Source organism: Saccopteryx bilineata, chromosome 2, assembly GCF_036850765.1.
Source record: "Saccopteryx bilineata isolate mSacBil1 chromosome 2, mSacBil1_pri_phased_curated, whole genome shotgun sequence".
NCBI lineage: Eukaryota > Metazoa > Chordata > Mammalia > Chiroptera > Emballonuridae > Saccopteryx > Saccopteryx bilineata.
This window is the reverse complement of record NC_089491.1, coordinates 312,322,153-312,336,323: the sequence shown is the minus strand read 5'-3', so window position 1 is coordinate 312,336,323 and position 14,171 is coordinate 312,322,153. Positions and strand designations below refer to the sequence as shown.

Here is a 14,171-nt window from a genome sequence, read left to right as displayed (position 1 = left end):
CGATTCACTCTATATGAAGTGAGGGATCCACTCAAGTCCCCCTGTCCCCCATCTTTCTCAGGTATAACTGGCCCAGCCAGGAGAAATACCTGGTTGGACACCGCTCCTCTTCCTCCTGTCTCTCCTGCCCCAGTCTCTCCCATCCCCCACTAATGCTGGAAGGCTCCTGAGGTCACCGCAGGGAGGAGAAAGGGAGCCAAGCAGAGGAGGGGGGACCCTGGAGGACTCTCCTCACAGCCTGCTCCATTGCTTCATTTCATCTCCTACAATCCCCACCCCCCACCACAGAGCCTGGGAGTCCCAGTCCCATCCATCTTGTGCCTGTGGCTGTCCTGAGGCAGCCCTTTATCAGGACCTGGGGTCAGAGGTCCTGCCCAGCTCGGTCCAGTTCCTCTGACCCCCACCCCTGGGGCACTTTCTTCCCCCTCCTTCCCCACCTGCTTTCTCCTGTGTCCCCCTCCCCCAGTCTCTCTCAGGCCCAGTCTCTCTGCACTTCTCTCTTCCTGTTTCTGGCCTGACTTCTGCCAGTCTCTCCCTTGTAGGTTCTTGTAACTTGGCTCTTTCTGCCACATATAGGCATGGGGGGCCTCAACCACTCTGGGCCCCAGGCTCCCTCCAGGCTTTCTCTTCTTTGGAATCTCTTGCTTTTGACATTACGAGGGCTTTCTCTGAACTCCATGCTCTTGTGTCCTGGGTGAAGGTGTAGTGGAGAGCGTTGGACTGGGATGAGGAAGACCCAGGTTCGAGACCCTGAGGTTGCCAGCTTGAGCGCAGATTCATCTGGTTTGAGCAAAAGTTCACCAGCTTTTGAACACGCACCTGTTTTCCAAAGATGGTGCAGACTCTCCAAGTGCCTGTCAGTGCCCTGCCAAGCATGTCAGCCCTCAACCCCAGGGTGGGGGGGCGGATCACACATGCTCCTTCCTTATCTTTGCCTTCCTGTCCTGGGGCTCAGTGGCCCAGGCCTCTCTGCTGCTTGAGTCCTTTTGCCATCTGTATTTGGGTTCTGAGAAGTTTGGACTTTAGAGAAGATTGCCCACGGAGATCTCACAGAATTTTTGGGATGTAGGCAGGGGATGGTGTTTCCTGTGCATTTTCTCCCAAACGCTCAGCTGAGTAATAACAGAAGAGGCACCCAAATGGGTCTTGGGGTGGGAAGGAAAGATGAAGGGACTTTTCAAGGGCTGGGCCAGGCTGAGCTAGATGAGTGAGGGCCCCCTCTCTGTGAGAGACAGAGACAGAAAGAGAGAGGGATAGACAGGGACAGATAGATAGGAAGGGAGAAAGATGAGAGGCTTCAATTGGTAGTTGTGGCATTTTGGTTGTTCATTGATTGCTTCTCATATGTGCCTTGACCAGGGCAGTGGGGGGAGCTCCAGCTGAGCCAGTGACCTTTGGGCCTAAGCCAGTGATCATGGGGCCCTGTCCATGATCCCATGCTCAAGCCAGCAACCCCCATGCTCTCGTCAGATGAACCTGTGCTTAAGCCAGCGACCTCAGGGTTTTAAACCTGGGTCCTCAGCACCCCAGGTTGACACTCTATCCACTGCACCACTGTCTTGTCAGGCTGCCACCCCTTTTAAAAGCCTTTCAATGGCTTCTCATTGCATTTAGAATAAAATAAATACTGTGGCACTCAGGTCAATCCAGCCTGATGGCCCTCAGCCACCCCTTTCTCCCCTCTCAGGACCTTAGACAGCCCCAAACTGTCCTCAGGGCCTTTACCCTGTGGTTCCCTCTGCCTAGAACACCACTCCCTCTGTCAGGACCCCCAATGCTTTGTTCTCCCAAACACCTGCTCTCCTACCACCTCTGCCCACCCTCATCTAAGCGAGGCTCCTCTATCATGCTCTCTCCCTCTGCTCCCCTTTTTCCTTCATAGCACCTATACAAATGCAATTATGTATTGGTGCATTTATTTTTTTAATTTTCTATCTTTTCCCAGGAAAGATCTATATTTCACTCTGGCCAGATAGATCCGTTAGTTAGAGTATCATCCTAATACGCAAAGGTTGCAGTTTTGGTCCCTAGACAGGACACATACAGGAACCAACTGATATTTCTGTCTCTCTCTCTTTTTTTCCCTTCCTCTTTCTAAAACTCAGTAAGTAGCGTGACCTGTGGTGGTTCAATGGATAAAGCGTCAACCTGGAACACTGAGGTCACCGGTTTGAAACCCTGGGCTTGCCTGGTCAAGGCACATATCGGTGTTGATGCTTCCTGCTCCTCCCCCCTTTCTCTCTCTCTTTCTCCTCTCTAAAAAAAATGAATAAATAAAAATAAAATAAAACTCAATAAATAAAAAGTATCAAAAAAAATATTTCTCTCCATAGGCCCCATGAGGACAGAGATTTTGCTCATTTTTTTCACTTCTGGATTCCCAGCACCTAGGAGGCACTCAGGAAATGATAGTGGGTGAATAAATGAAAGGACCCCTCACTTCCCCCATCCCACACTCAGAGACTCTGGACTCTGTCTCCCCAGTTCCCGGGCCCTGACTCAGCCCTCAGCTGCAGCACGTAGCATCTCATGGGGCAGGATCAGGAGACCCCGGCCGGAGAAGTCTGGTCTTGCAGGAGGAGGAAGCTTACCTGCCACAGAGGTTGTAAAACATGCCACTGTCAGCACTGCTGCTGGGAGAAGCCACCTCAGCTGTGTGAGAAACTAAATAACTTGTCTGAGGTCACACCAACAGCAAGTGGCAGAACCAAGATTCGAAACTCTTCTAATGCCATGACCAGGTAGCTTAGTTGATTAAACCATCTTTTGTTTGTTTGTTTGTTTTGTTTTTAAAGTTTTATTGATTTTAGAGATAGGAGAAAGAGAGAGAAGGGGGGGGAGTGAGAAACATCAACTCTCAGCAGTTGCGTTTTGTATGTGCTGTGACTAGGGAGCCCAGGATTTTGTCATCAGATGAGATGGGCACATTCAGGGTGGTATGGCCATAGACAATCCTGGGTTTTGAACCGGCAGCCTCAGCATTCCAGGTCGACTCTCTATCCACTGTGCCAGCACTGGTCATGCTAGACCATCATTTTGATATGCCAAGGTTGTGGGTTCAATCCCTGGGTCAGGGACATATAAAAATCAACCAAAGAATACATAAATAAATGGAACAACAAATCGATCTCCCATCCTTTCTCTAAAATTAATTTTTTTAAAAACTCTTATTCCAACACTTGTACTCATTTCACTCACCAAGGACAAAGAAAGAGAAGGACAGGAAAACCAGTTAGAAGCTGCTGCTGTATAAAACCTGGTGAGTGATGCCTGACCTGTGGTGGCGCAGTGGATAAAGTGTCAACCTGGAACGCTGAGGTTGCTGGTTCGAAACTCTTGGCTTGCCCGGTGAAGGCACATGTGGGAGTTGATGCTTCCTGCTCCTCCCCCCTTCTCTTTCTCTCGCTCTCTTTCTCCCCTCTCTAAAATGAGTAAATAAAATCTTAAAAAAAAACACAAAAAAAACCCAACCTGTTGAGTGATAGCAAGTTCTGGCCTATGGCAATAACCTGGGGAAGGAGGGCAAGCATTTGAGAGAGATCAGGATGAATTTTGGAAAGAAGCAGTACAGGACTGAGTGTGGAGGTTCAAGGAGATGGGTGGGGTCTGGCCTGTGGTGGCACAGGCGACAGAACATCAACCTGGAGTGTTGAGGTCGCTAGTTTGAAACCCTAAGCTTATCTGGTCAAAGCACATATGACAAGCAATCAATGAACAACTAAAGTAAAGCAACTATGAGTTGATACATCTTACTCCCTGCCCTCTCTGTAAAATCAATAAATAAAATCTTTAAAAAAATAAAAATAAAAAGATGGATAGGAGAAGGAACCAAGGGACTTGGAAGATTTAGGAGCCAGCAGAAGGGGTATGTGAGAGATCTCAAGTCAGAGACAGGTTTATCTCAGACCCAGAGACCTGGGCAGGACAGCCTGGGGGCATCAATGAGTTCATCTGGAACATGCGGGAGGCCAAGGAAGGCCAGGCCTGGGGTTGCCCACAGACAGGTTGGAGGAGAGAGAAGGAACAATTGGAGGAGGAGGAGGAGGAGGAGGAGGAGGAGGAGGAGGAGGAGGAGGAGGAGGAAGAAGAAGAAGCTATGTCACCTTTGTGGAGAACGTGGGAGAAGATAGGAATCAGCTAACTCAGTGTCCAGCGCCCCTCTGAGAGGTCAGGAGGATGAGGCCCTGGTGACCTCGGAAGCCAGAGGGGGGACCAAGGAGGCTGGAGAAGTGGAGGTGATGCTCATGAATTGAGCCGTAAGTGAAGAGGCGGTGGTGAGAAGAATGAAGGGGAGGATTGTAGCTCACATCCCTGCTGCTGAAACCTCAGCTCCCACAAAGACACTTATCTATTTTCCAATGAATCAGGGACAGGTTATATTTTTAAAAACATTTTAATAAAACTAACCAATAAATATTTTATACTGTATAGGCTACAGGGACCAAGTAGAAACCAGAGAGCCAGTCTTTCCCTCTCACCCTCACAGAAAGAGAGACTATTCTGGGCTGGTTTGGGGCTGGGACTGACAATTAGGGGCGTGGGGGAAGTGAGTCTGGAATTAGTGATCTGGGCTTTTGCAATCCAACCCTCTCTGTTGGTATAAGGGAGGGGAGGGGCCAAAAAAAAGAAAAGAAAAGAAAAAAAAAACAGAGCCCCTGCAGAAGACATCCTGCACCTGGGAAAGTATCATAGGTGAGGGGAAGCTAGCCTAGAGGGGAAGGGGAGGGACGGCCTACACAGCAGGGAAGCAGGAGTACGGGCGGGGACGAGCTCGAGCATCTCTCAGACCCACAGCCACTCATTCTCGGACGTAGACCCTGGTGCACACAACGTCATCCGCCGTCATGGTCTGGAGGGAAGACAGAAGTCGTTGTTAGCCTATGAGTTCCCTGGGTCCTATGGCTTGGGAGGAGGAGGAGGGTTGAACAAAGGAACTTTGGTTTGTCACTAGGCCCAAACCTGCTCCTTGGTTCAGGACCAAGAGTCAGGAGCTGGTCTCAAAATGCCTTTGCCTCATGGAAGAGAAGACAGCAAAAGAGCCTCAAGGGTCCCTCCAACATCCTAATCCCCAAGCCAGGGGGACAGATCCCCTGGAGAACTGCTGGGACCTCTCAGTGCATGGCCATTGTTCCACACAGAAGGGACATCATTTCTCACTTGCACAAGGCACTGTATGAGACAGGGACAGTTTAGTCACAACCCAGCAACCCCATCAGGAGACGTGTTTGTCCTTGAACACCCAGCACCCTGGAATGTCCCAGAAAATCCTACAAGGTAGCAGTGGGCTTGCTCTTAGCTGGGAGGAGGGAGGACTTACCAGGATCAACTCCCCATCATTGGTCAATTCTCTGGTCCAGGAGGTCTTGGGACCCTCTCCCTTTAAAAGCCTCTGATCACAGACCATTTTGTTCTCACTTTCCCATTTCACCAGGCTCTGCAAGAAAGAAGTGGCCAGTGAGCTGGGTTCACAGGAGGGACAATGCAGCAAGAGGGATAGGAGATATACCCCCTTTCTAACCACTACCACTATCTAGGGACTTTCTCCTTTAGAAAAGAAAGAAATCCAGGAAAAGGCTAGAACATGAGAGGCAGGGCAACAGAAGCCCTGACCCTGAGGGACTCCTCTCTGGCACTTACCTTACAGGGTCTCCCATCCACAGTTTGCTCCTCAAACTCTTCTCCAATCTTGAAGTTAATCTCTGTGGTGCGCACAGTGGTGGAAGTTTTGATATAGAAAGTGTCTCCCTCCTGTTTGATCTCCACTGCTGGCTTGGACGCGGCAGCCACAGCAATCTTCCTCAGCATTACATTCACCCCTGTGGAGAGAAGAGAGGCTCACCTTTCGGGGGGCTCCAGGCAACTGTGTAACACTCTCCCCATAGGACAGCTGGAGCGGCTGCCTGGTTTCCGAGAAAGTATATTTAAAAAGAGGGCAGGGGGTACAGCCCTGAAGGATGGTGGGGTTTAGAAAGAGAAGATTGAGAGGCAGTACACCGCCCTTAAGGATCCTGCTCCTAGCTGCCACCCCACATGAATGAGTCAGCAGTCCTGGATCAATCCCCTGAGCCTCAGCTCTTCACTCAAAGAGTTCTTAGGGGGAACTTGCCCTCATTCCCCTTACCCAGCAGGCATCCTGCTATGGGCTTACATTGGCTCTGCTCATTTCACTTTTGGCCCTTGTCTACCCCACTTCAGACCTACTGCAGGGCTGGGCTCATTAGAGCCGCTGTGTCTTCCCCTCTGCCCAACTGCAGGGCAGACACTCCCAGTCCAGGCCATACCATTTATGTTCCAGAAATAGGAATCACTTCCCTCTTGTGCTATCTACCTTCCGTCTAGTGTTATGCAGGCCTTCTTTTGCCCAATTTCTGTCCCTCCCCCAAATGAGAAGGAACAGGGATTCTCAGCAGGTGGCCAGCAGCCTAGGGAAGATAGAGGCTCTGGAGTAAGATCCATTAGGCGCCATTTCTACCTGGTTCAGCCTCCCTTGCAGGTGACCCCAGGAAAATGGCTTAACTTCTTTGAACCTTAGATTCCTCAATTGTAAAATGGAGACAATAGCTTTTTTTATAGCCCCCTAGCAAATGGGGTGAGGTAGGTGTAAGGCTAAGCACACAGTGCCAGGCACACCTTTAAGTTTTCAGGGCCCTGGCCGGTTGGCTCAGTGGTAGAGAGTCAGCCCAGTGTGTGAATGTCCTGGGTTCAATTTCTGGTCAGGGCATACAAAAGAAGTGACCATCTACTTCTCCCCCCTCCCCCCTTCTCTCTCTCTCTTATCCTCTCCTGCAGCCATGGCTCTATTAGTTCGAGTGCATTGGCCAGGGAGCTAAGGATGGCTCTGTGGAACCTTCACCTCAGGTGCTAAAAAATAGTTTGATTGCTGAGCAACAGCCGCAGATGGGTAAAGCATCTCCAGTAGGGGGTTTGCCAGATGTATCCTGGTCAGGGTGCATGCAGAAATCTGTCTCCCTTCCTCTCACTTAAGAAATAAATTTAAAAAAAGAAAAAGTTTTTAGAAAACCGTAGCTAGTCTTACTGTTGCTATTATTTTTACTGATAAAAGAAATGCAAAGAAAAAGCTGGAGCTGAGGCTCAAAGTTCTCTGCATCAGACTCCTGCTCACCTGCCTTCCTGCAAGGCTCCCACACCCTTCTTCTCCCTTCAAGGACAGAAAAGGACACTGCCCTTCCCTCCCCTGATATGTCCCTGACTCCAGAATCACCCACCCCCACCTCAGGTGGTAAGGTCTTCTCATTCAGAGTCCCTGTGTCTGTCTCCCCTATCCTTTCCCAAATTGGATCCCATCTCTCTGCTCCCCAGTTATTAGAGGGGTGGAGGAGCCAAGAAAGAACACACCTCTGCCAGAATGACAAGCAGGCAGGGAGACACAGGAGTGAAGTGGCCCTAGTTTAAGTTTCACAGCACTTTGCCCAGCCTGGTTTCCCACCTGAACTGGAGCAGAACCCCTCAGAGAAGTAACTGGTAGGGATTAAGGGGTCACACTGGGCTGGGCCAGGTGAGCAGGATTCCCCTACCCCTGATCTAGCCCAAACTTCCTGACTCTCCTCTAGACCTGGATTCCTAGAGAAATAAGTCCTCTTTCTCCATGACACCACAGCAGAACCTCTCTGGTCCAGAAAGAAGGAGTGGGAAGGAGAGAGCCCTGTCTCCAGGAGCCTGCTGCTTTTTTTGGAACCTGCTTTTTGGCTGCTGATCCCAGGTCCATGGAGAAATGACTGAAGTTCCAGGTCTAATTGACTTGGTAGAGGAGGCACAGCCTACTCCATCTTTTTGGACAGAGACTACTTCATTGTTGTTTCCTGGGAAGTCCATCCTGCTATCTAACATCCATCTTTCCTGTTACATGAGCAGAACCTGCTACATGCCATGACCATCATACTGCATGGGACAGTTACCTTCCAAACACCTCTCACAAGGAAAGGGACCCTTGATTAAGGCAAAGGAAGGTGAGAAGGAACCAAGGTTCCTGTGGAGGCAAGGCTGCTGGGTTCAGAGGAGACGCCCCTCCAGCCAGCCTCTACAGCCTCTGGAGCTGGGGCCAGGCTGACAACCTTGGCTGACTCAGGACAGTGTTAATGCGTCTGTTTTCAATCTGTCCCCCAGCAGGAACTGAGGAGGGCTCGTGGCTGTGAGAGACCCTGCAGGGAGGACAAACAGATGAAGACAGACAGACAAGGTTGGGCTTTGGATCTTATTCTTCAGCTGGGACCTGGAGTGCCTCAGGCCCCTGCCTCATCCACTGGGGAGAGAAGTCAAATCCAGAGAAGATGGGGGAGGAAATGATATCTAGGCTTTTTATTTTTTAAGATTTTATTTATTGATTTTAGAGAGATGAGAGAGAGAAAGAAAGGGGAGAAGGAGGGAGCAGCAAATATCAACTTAGAGTTGCTTCTCATCTGTGCCTTGAGCAGGCAAGCCCGGGCTTTCGAACTGGTGACCTCAGCATTCCAGGTCGATGCTTTACCCACGGTGCCACCACAGGTCAGGCAGCATCTAGGCTTTCTGAAGGGAAATTTTCTATCCTTTTGGTCTAATTTCAGCAAAGGCAGAAGAACAAAGACTGAGGTGACTACAAGTACCGTGGTTAGACTGCAAGAACTAATAGCAAGAAATGATGAAAATCCCCACTTTCCCTATAGTATTCCAGAGCCTTCCTAGGTCCGGATTCACTCCTACAGCTCCCACCCCACACAAGGTGCCCCTCCCCACCCAGCCCGACTGGGTTCTCTCTGTTCAATCCAGAAACGGATGGCTCCAGGGCTCCCAGGTGGCTTCCCAATTGCTTAACTAATTTCCATCTCTTCCCAGAATCCCCTTTTTAGTCATTTCCTGGGTTTCACCCCTTCCCCAGACAGAGGGTACATAGGAATTGGGAAGGGCTATCTGGGTGGATACAACTTCCCCACCTTTAACCAGCACCACCCAATTAGGCTGCAGTGGCTCTCCAGGGAGGAAGGGAGAAGAGAACTCAGATTTTCGGAAAGGGAGTAAGTAGGGGGATTACACACAAAGCCATTTGTTGAAATCGAAGAAAGTGATAATTATCCAGAGTGATTTTAGAACTCGAATTGCTCGCTGCAGGAAAATATTTGTCTCATGGATAGGGATGAAGGTGGGAGCAGAGTGGAAAAAGTGCTGAAGGGATCGTGACCAAGGGGGTGCTGAGGTAATAAACTTGCCCTGGGGACTGGGTTACCAGTGGGGACAGGGAAGGAGGCTGGAACGTCTCTGAGGGGCTCCGTGGGGTAGGGACTCAGGCTCCCTGCCTGTATGCAGGGTTTGCAGCTTCTAAACTGCAAGAGCCCCCTTCCTCACTCCAAGAATACCGACCTCGTGTTTCTGGTTTCTACTTGATTCACAGGCTGAGTCACTGCAGGAGCTGGCATTGGTGGGCGCCCCGCCAGAAAAAGCAGGATTTGGGTGTCCGGGCCTGGGACCCAGGTGTACGGCCCTTTTTCTTGGGGATGCAGGCGCCCAGCCTCCCACGCCCTGATTCAAGCCCCTCATTTCTTTCTCATCTCCACCTCAGAGAACTCAGGCGCCCGTCTCCTCTCCCTGGCGCTCGAAAATCTTACCCAGCACTTTGAGCAAATCCTCGAAGTTTTCCGATCGAATAATCTTCCAGTTGCCAGAGAAGTTGGGCATGGTGGCGGCGCTAGTGGCGATCCCTTTAGATCCTTCTGCTGAAGCACTGGACGCTGCGTCCTTTAGCCAAAAGATACGTGGCCGCTGCCTTCGCCTGATGGTGAAATTAAGTAAGGCAGACACGTCCCAGGACAACCCCGAAGCTGGCCTGGGCTCCCGTGCGGGCAGTTTTTATACCTTGTGCGGGCCCGCCTCTGCCCAAGAAGGAGGTGGCCCCACCTCCCGCCCCGCCTCCCACCCCACCTGGGGGGAGGCCGGTCCTGCATTACCACCACCACCCTTGGTCCCCCTGCCTCTGAATTTAGCCCCGTGGGCGGGACCAGGGTTTACTGGGGACCCAGATAGTTAGCCCCGCGCCAGCGGTTGGATGGGGGAGGCAGACGGAGAGCAAACACTAGAACTGAGCTCTCAGCCGAGAGGGGCGCGCCAGGCCCCGAGTGCAGATGCTCGGGTCTCAAGTCCTGCAGTCTGAATCCCAGGGTCATGTCTTGTGGGTTACCCACCTCTTCCCAACTTCTTGGTGCTGGATACCTGGTGACATCACCAGCGGGTGAGCCCCTGCTCGCGAGCCGGAGCTGGGGAAGAGAATGGGCGCCCGAGCTCCGGCTCCACTGAAGCCTGAACTCTATCTAGAGTGACCATTCCGATCTCAGAGACCAGCTAGGATCCTAGGGGTACCAGGTCAGGCACTTAAGAGAGGCAGCGGCGCCCCCTGCTGGAACGACTCGAAGGGGCCGGGAGGGGGCAGCAAGCTTCTCCGACACCCCACCGGTTTCGGGCTCCAGTAGAAGTTGGCGCAGGGAGACTCGTATCTCTTCAAGTGCAGGGCGGGCATCGTAGGGTTAAGCCGGAGCCCCCGGCTCGAGGCTGGGAGAGGCCAGAGGTCACAGCCAATCAACTGACATGAATTCTATTAAGGAGTTTCTCTGCCGTTCGGCTCTGTAGACCCCGGAGGGGTTCGCTGTAGGCAGCAAGGAAGGGAGGCGGGGACCAACGCGGAGCCCTAGCGCGCCGCGCTGCCTCTGAGGTTGGAGGAAGGCTGGATGCCCAGGGAAGGGGGCGGAGCAGGGTCTCAGGTGTCACCATTCTCTGCTGTAAAACTAGCAGAAGGAGCTGCCGCCCCTCCGCAAGCGGCTTTGAAGTGGGATATCAAAGGAGGGGGCAGGGCACGGCTTCCCGCCGAGACCCCTGCGGAGAGGGACAGAGTTGGGGGAGGGGGGGGGGCCCAGAAAGCTGAAATGGAAGCCAGGCTGGGAGCCTCCAGCACTGGCCAGAAACCGCGACCGCCTATAGCAGAGGAGCTGAGCCGGGCAGGATGCAGTGCCCTAAACGGGCGGAGCGGTAGGGGCTGGTCCTGTGCAGAGGGACGCTGCAATTCAGGTGCCCTCGGCGAATCCACGCACGTGGCCCTGCTGCCCCGACGTCCCCATCCCCGCCACCCTGCCCTGACCGCCCTCCCCACTCTTTCTGAGGCAGAGACGAGAAACCCCACATCTGGTCCCAGCCCTGACCCCTCCCTGCCAGCGTGGCCATGGGTGGAGCAGAGAACAAGCCCTGAGATTCTGAGTCCCGTCCCTTAGAGCCCTGGACCGCTCTAGCGGGGTGGAGGCCTTAGCTGGGGCGGGGGGCAGGGGGAGTCCAGAGGCCTAGAGCCAAAAGACTGGAGCTGGAGGGTTTACCAAAGACTGGAGAACGCACTGGGGGGTCGAGCCTCTGTGCTGTAAGGAGGGAAATATCTGAATAATAAATGTATGTGTAGGGAAAAAAGCATCTAGGGTGACTCTGGAGCAGGAGAGATGGAAGTTAAACTGTAGAAAAGACCTTTTGATGGGAATCCACCCAGCAGAAACCAATAAACTGTCAGATTTGAAGAAGGGTGTTGGATGCTTCAGCCTGGTTTTAGGGGTCCAGGTTCATGTAGAGGAGCTGGTTTGGGGGTAGGAAGGGCTGGGCTTCTGGAAGTAAGAGGGCAGCAAGTCGAGATCTCCGAGCAAGGACAGACAAAAGCAGGGTAGTAGCAGGAAGGGGGTGTCCCTGGGGGATATCTATGGCCTGGGGTTGCAGGATCTGCCTGTGCTCCTCCCCCACCTACCAGCTCCAGCAGTGCTGTAGGTTAAGGGAGAGGGATTAGGTTCTGACTGTGAAATCAGGCTCCCAGACAAAGGGATGAGGCGAGGCTGGGGGAGGGAACAAGTCGGAAACTAGACTCCCACTGCCCCACCTCCCCGCTCACTGCCCCCTACCTCCTCCACCCAAGTCACTAAGTCTATCTCCACTCCATTCCAGCTCTCTTGAGCCCCCAGCCCTGCTCAATAGGCAACCTACTGCAAAAAGAAGGGTCGGGGCAGGCCCTTGCCCCCACAAGCCTGGTGACTGAGGATATTAAAACCTCACCCAGAAGATGGTAGCCAGGACAAGGCAGCCTAGACCTAAAGAAGCAGAACGGAGGGACAAGGCCTGGCTGAGGATACTAGAGGCGGGACAGGAGCTCCCTGGGGTGGGGGCAGGGAGGCCTGGGCCTACTCCCCTCCCTTTACTTCCGACTAGCCGGCCAGAATTTCCAAAAAGACATAAGTAAGACAAAGGGAAGTCAGGCTGGGAGGGGAATTTTTTCCAGATGTGTTTGTGGTTTGGCAGCTCTGGGCCTGAGCTCCAGCCCTTGCACCCCAACCCTGGCTGAGGAAAGTGGTCCGAGGGTCTGAAGGAGGATGTAGGGCAGCTAGACTGGAGGTCTGAGCCTCCAGCAGCCATGTTAACCCGTTGGAAATTTCAGGGGTAGGGCGGAGCTTAAGAAAGATGCTGGGGAAGGGATTTGGGGGAAGGGAATAAGATGAGACGGCTGCGGGGGATGGGGAAAGGGGGCTAACGAGAGAATGGGAGAATGGGCGAGCGTAGGAATCCAGCAATGGGGAGGAGTTTAGCCAGCATCAGTCGCTCGCTCACTCACAAACAACTGGCTTTAATTTCCCGCCGGGATCAATAAGGAGAAGGAATTTCCCAGTGTTGCTGGTCTTTTAATTAGGACCAAATCCCCCGCAGATCTGTTGGGGGCAACCCGTTCCCCCTTTATAGGAGCCTTGGTCATACGCCTCTTGGGGCTCTCCCAGGAATTTGGAGACCCAAGTGGTGGAGGGTGCAAAGTTGGCGAGAAAATTCTGGGGGAGCAGAGGCAGAATGGGGGTGGGTGAGGAGAAAACAGGCTGGAGAGTTAGGAAAGGGATATTCTGGGACCTTGTCCCAGTGCAATGGGGCTAAGAAGAAAATGGCTGGTTTTAGGCAGAAGGAGTGGAGATGAGTAGGCTTCTGGATGGCTGGAGAAGTGTGAATGACAGTGGATGTACTTTGGGCACAGTTGAGGTGTCTGGCATTTGGAAGAGGAAACTCCCTAACCCTCTCTATCACTCCTTTGAGGCTGGGTGGTGAGAGGGGAAGAGTGGGAGAGTCATGTACCCCTCACCCCCAACTGGGACCAAGGAGAAGCTCTGGCCAAATTCAGCATTTGTGGAAGGGCCTCACCCTGAGCAGTGTTATTGCATCTGCTGGGTCAGAGAGTTTGTTGGCTGGGAGCCATGTACAAATGAAGCCAGGTCTGGGTGGAACCTGGGTCTCTGATACTCCATGCAGGAGCAGCAAAGAAGGCAGTACTTGGATAGAGGTAGGAGGTCTGGGAGTAGAAGAGTTAGGAGTGGCTGGGCCAGGACAGTTGTGTTTCCTAGCCTCCCTGAGCCCTCAGTATTTCACTTAGTACAGAGTGTGGACTCAAGCATCCTGCCTTCTCCTCTGGTCTGACCCTCCATACCGAAGGGAATTTATCATTCCTGTCTCCCGGAGTTCAGAGACCCAAGCTTTTTCAAATGGTAAAACCCAGCTCTGATTTTCCCAGGTAGAATTGCCATTGCAGCAGAATGGATGAGAGTTAGATCAAAAAGAGCTTGCAGCAAACTGAAGTGCATGCTGGGAGACAGAGCCAGAGATCCAGAAAAAAGGTAACTCACTTCCCAGGAACCCTAGGGTGCTGGGAGAGATCCTGAAAACTAGGGATGGTATGGGCAGCTGGACTCAAAAATCACTTGACAGTGACCTCTAGGGTCAGAACCACAGACAGGGAGGAGCTGCAAGAGGAGGCATTACAGTTAGACCAGGAATGGACTGCGCAGCATCCAAGCAGTCCCTCTGTTGTTTTTGGTTCTGCCACCTGGTTCCCAGCCTCAGCTGCCAGTGTTCTCCCTGGGGCTGAGCCAGGGTGAGCCAGGGCACTGAGCAGGCAGGCTGAGCCAAGGGAGGGGCAAGGGAGACTGAAGAGGTGGGGATGCGCTGGCTAAGGACATGCCTGAACTGAATCTCTGTCCCCTGGAAGAGGCCCCTGCTTCTGCTGGCCTCCTCAAGGGAGGCAGTACAGTACACAGGCACTCATTGAAGAGACTGGAGACCCTGAACCGATGCTGGCAGCCAGCCACTGTGTTGATCTTATTCTCTGACCCTGGGGTCTTTGCTTCTTTCTTCCT

At 52.6% G+C, this 14,171-nt stretch overlaps 1 protein-coding gene across 1 annotated transcript; it reads right to left on the bottom strand.

The window, feature by feature from the left end:
• Positions 1-4,410: 4,410 nt before the first annotated feature.
• Positions 4,411-9,818, bottom strand: CRABP2 (cellular retinoic acid binding protein 2). Its single transcript, XM_066255194.1, has 4 exons — positions 9,597-9,818; positions 5,638-5,816; positions 5,318-5,434; positions 4,411-4,849 (listed from the first exon to the last, which is right to left on the bottom strand). The coding sequence occupies exons 1-4, from the start codon at positions 9,664-9,666 to the stop codon at positions 4,799-4,801; spliced, it is 417 nt and encodes a 138-aa protein (XP_066111291.1). The 5' UTR covers positions 9,667-9,818; the 3' UTR covers positions 4,411-4,798.
• Between the last annotated feature and the right edge of the window lie 4,353 nt (positions 9,819-14,171).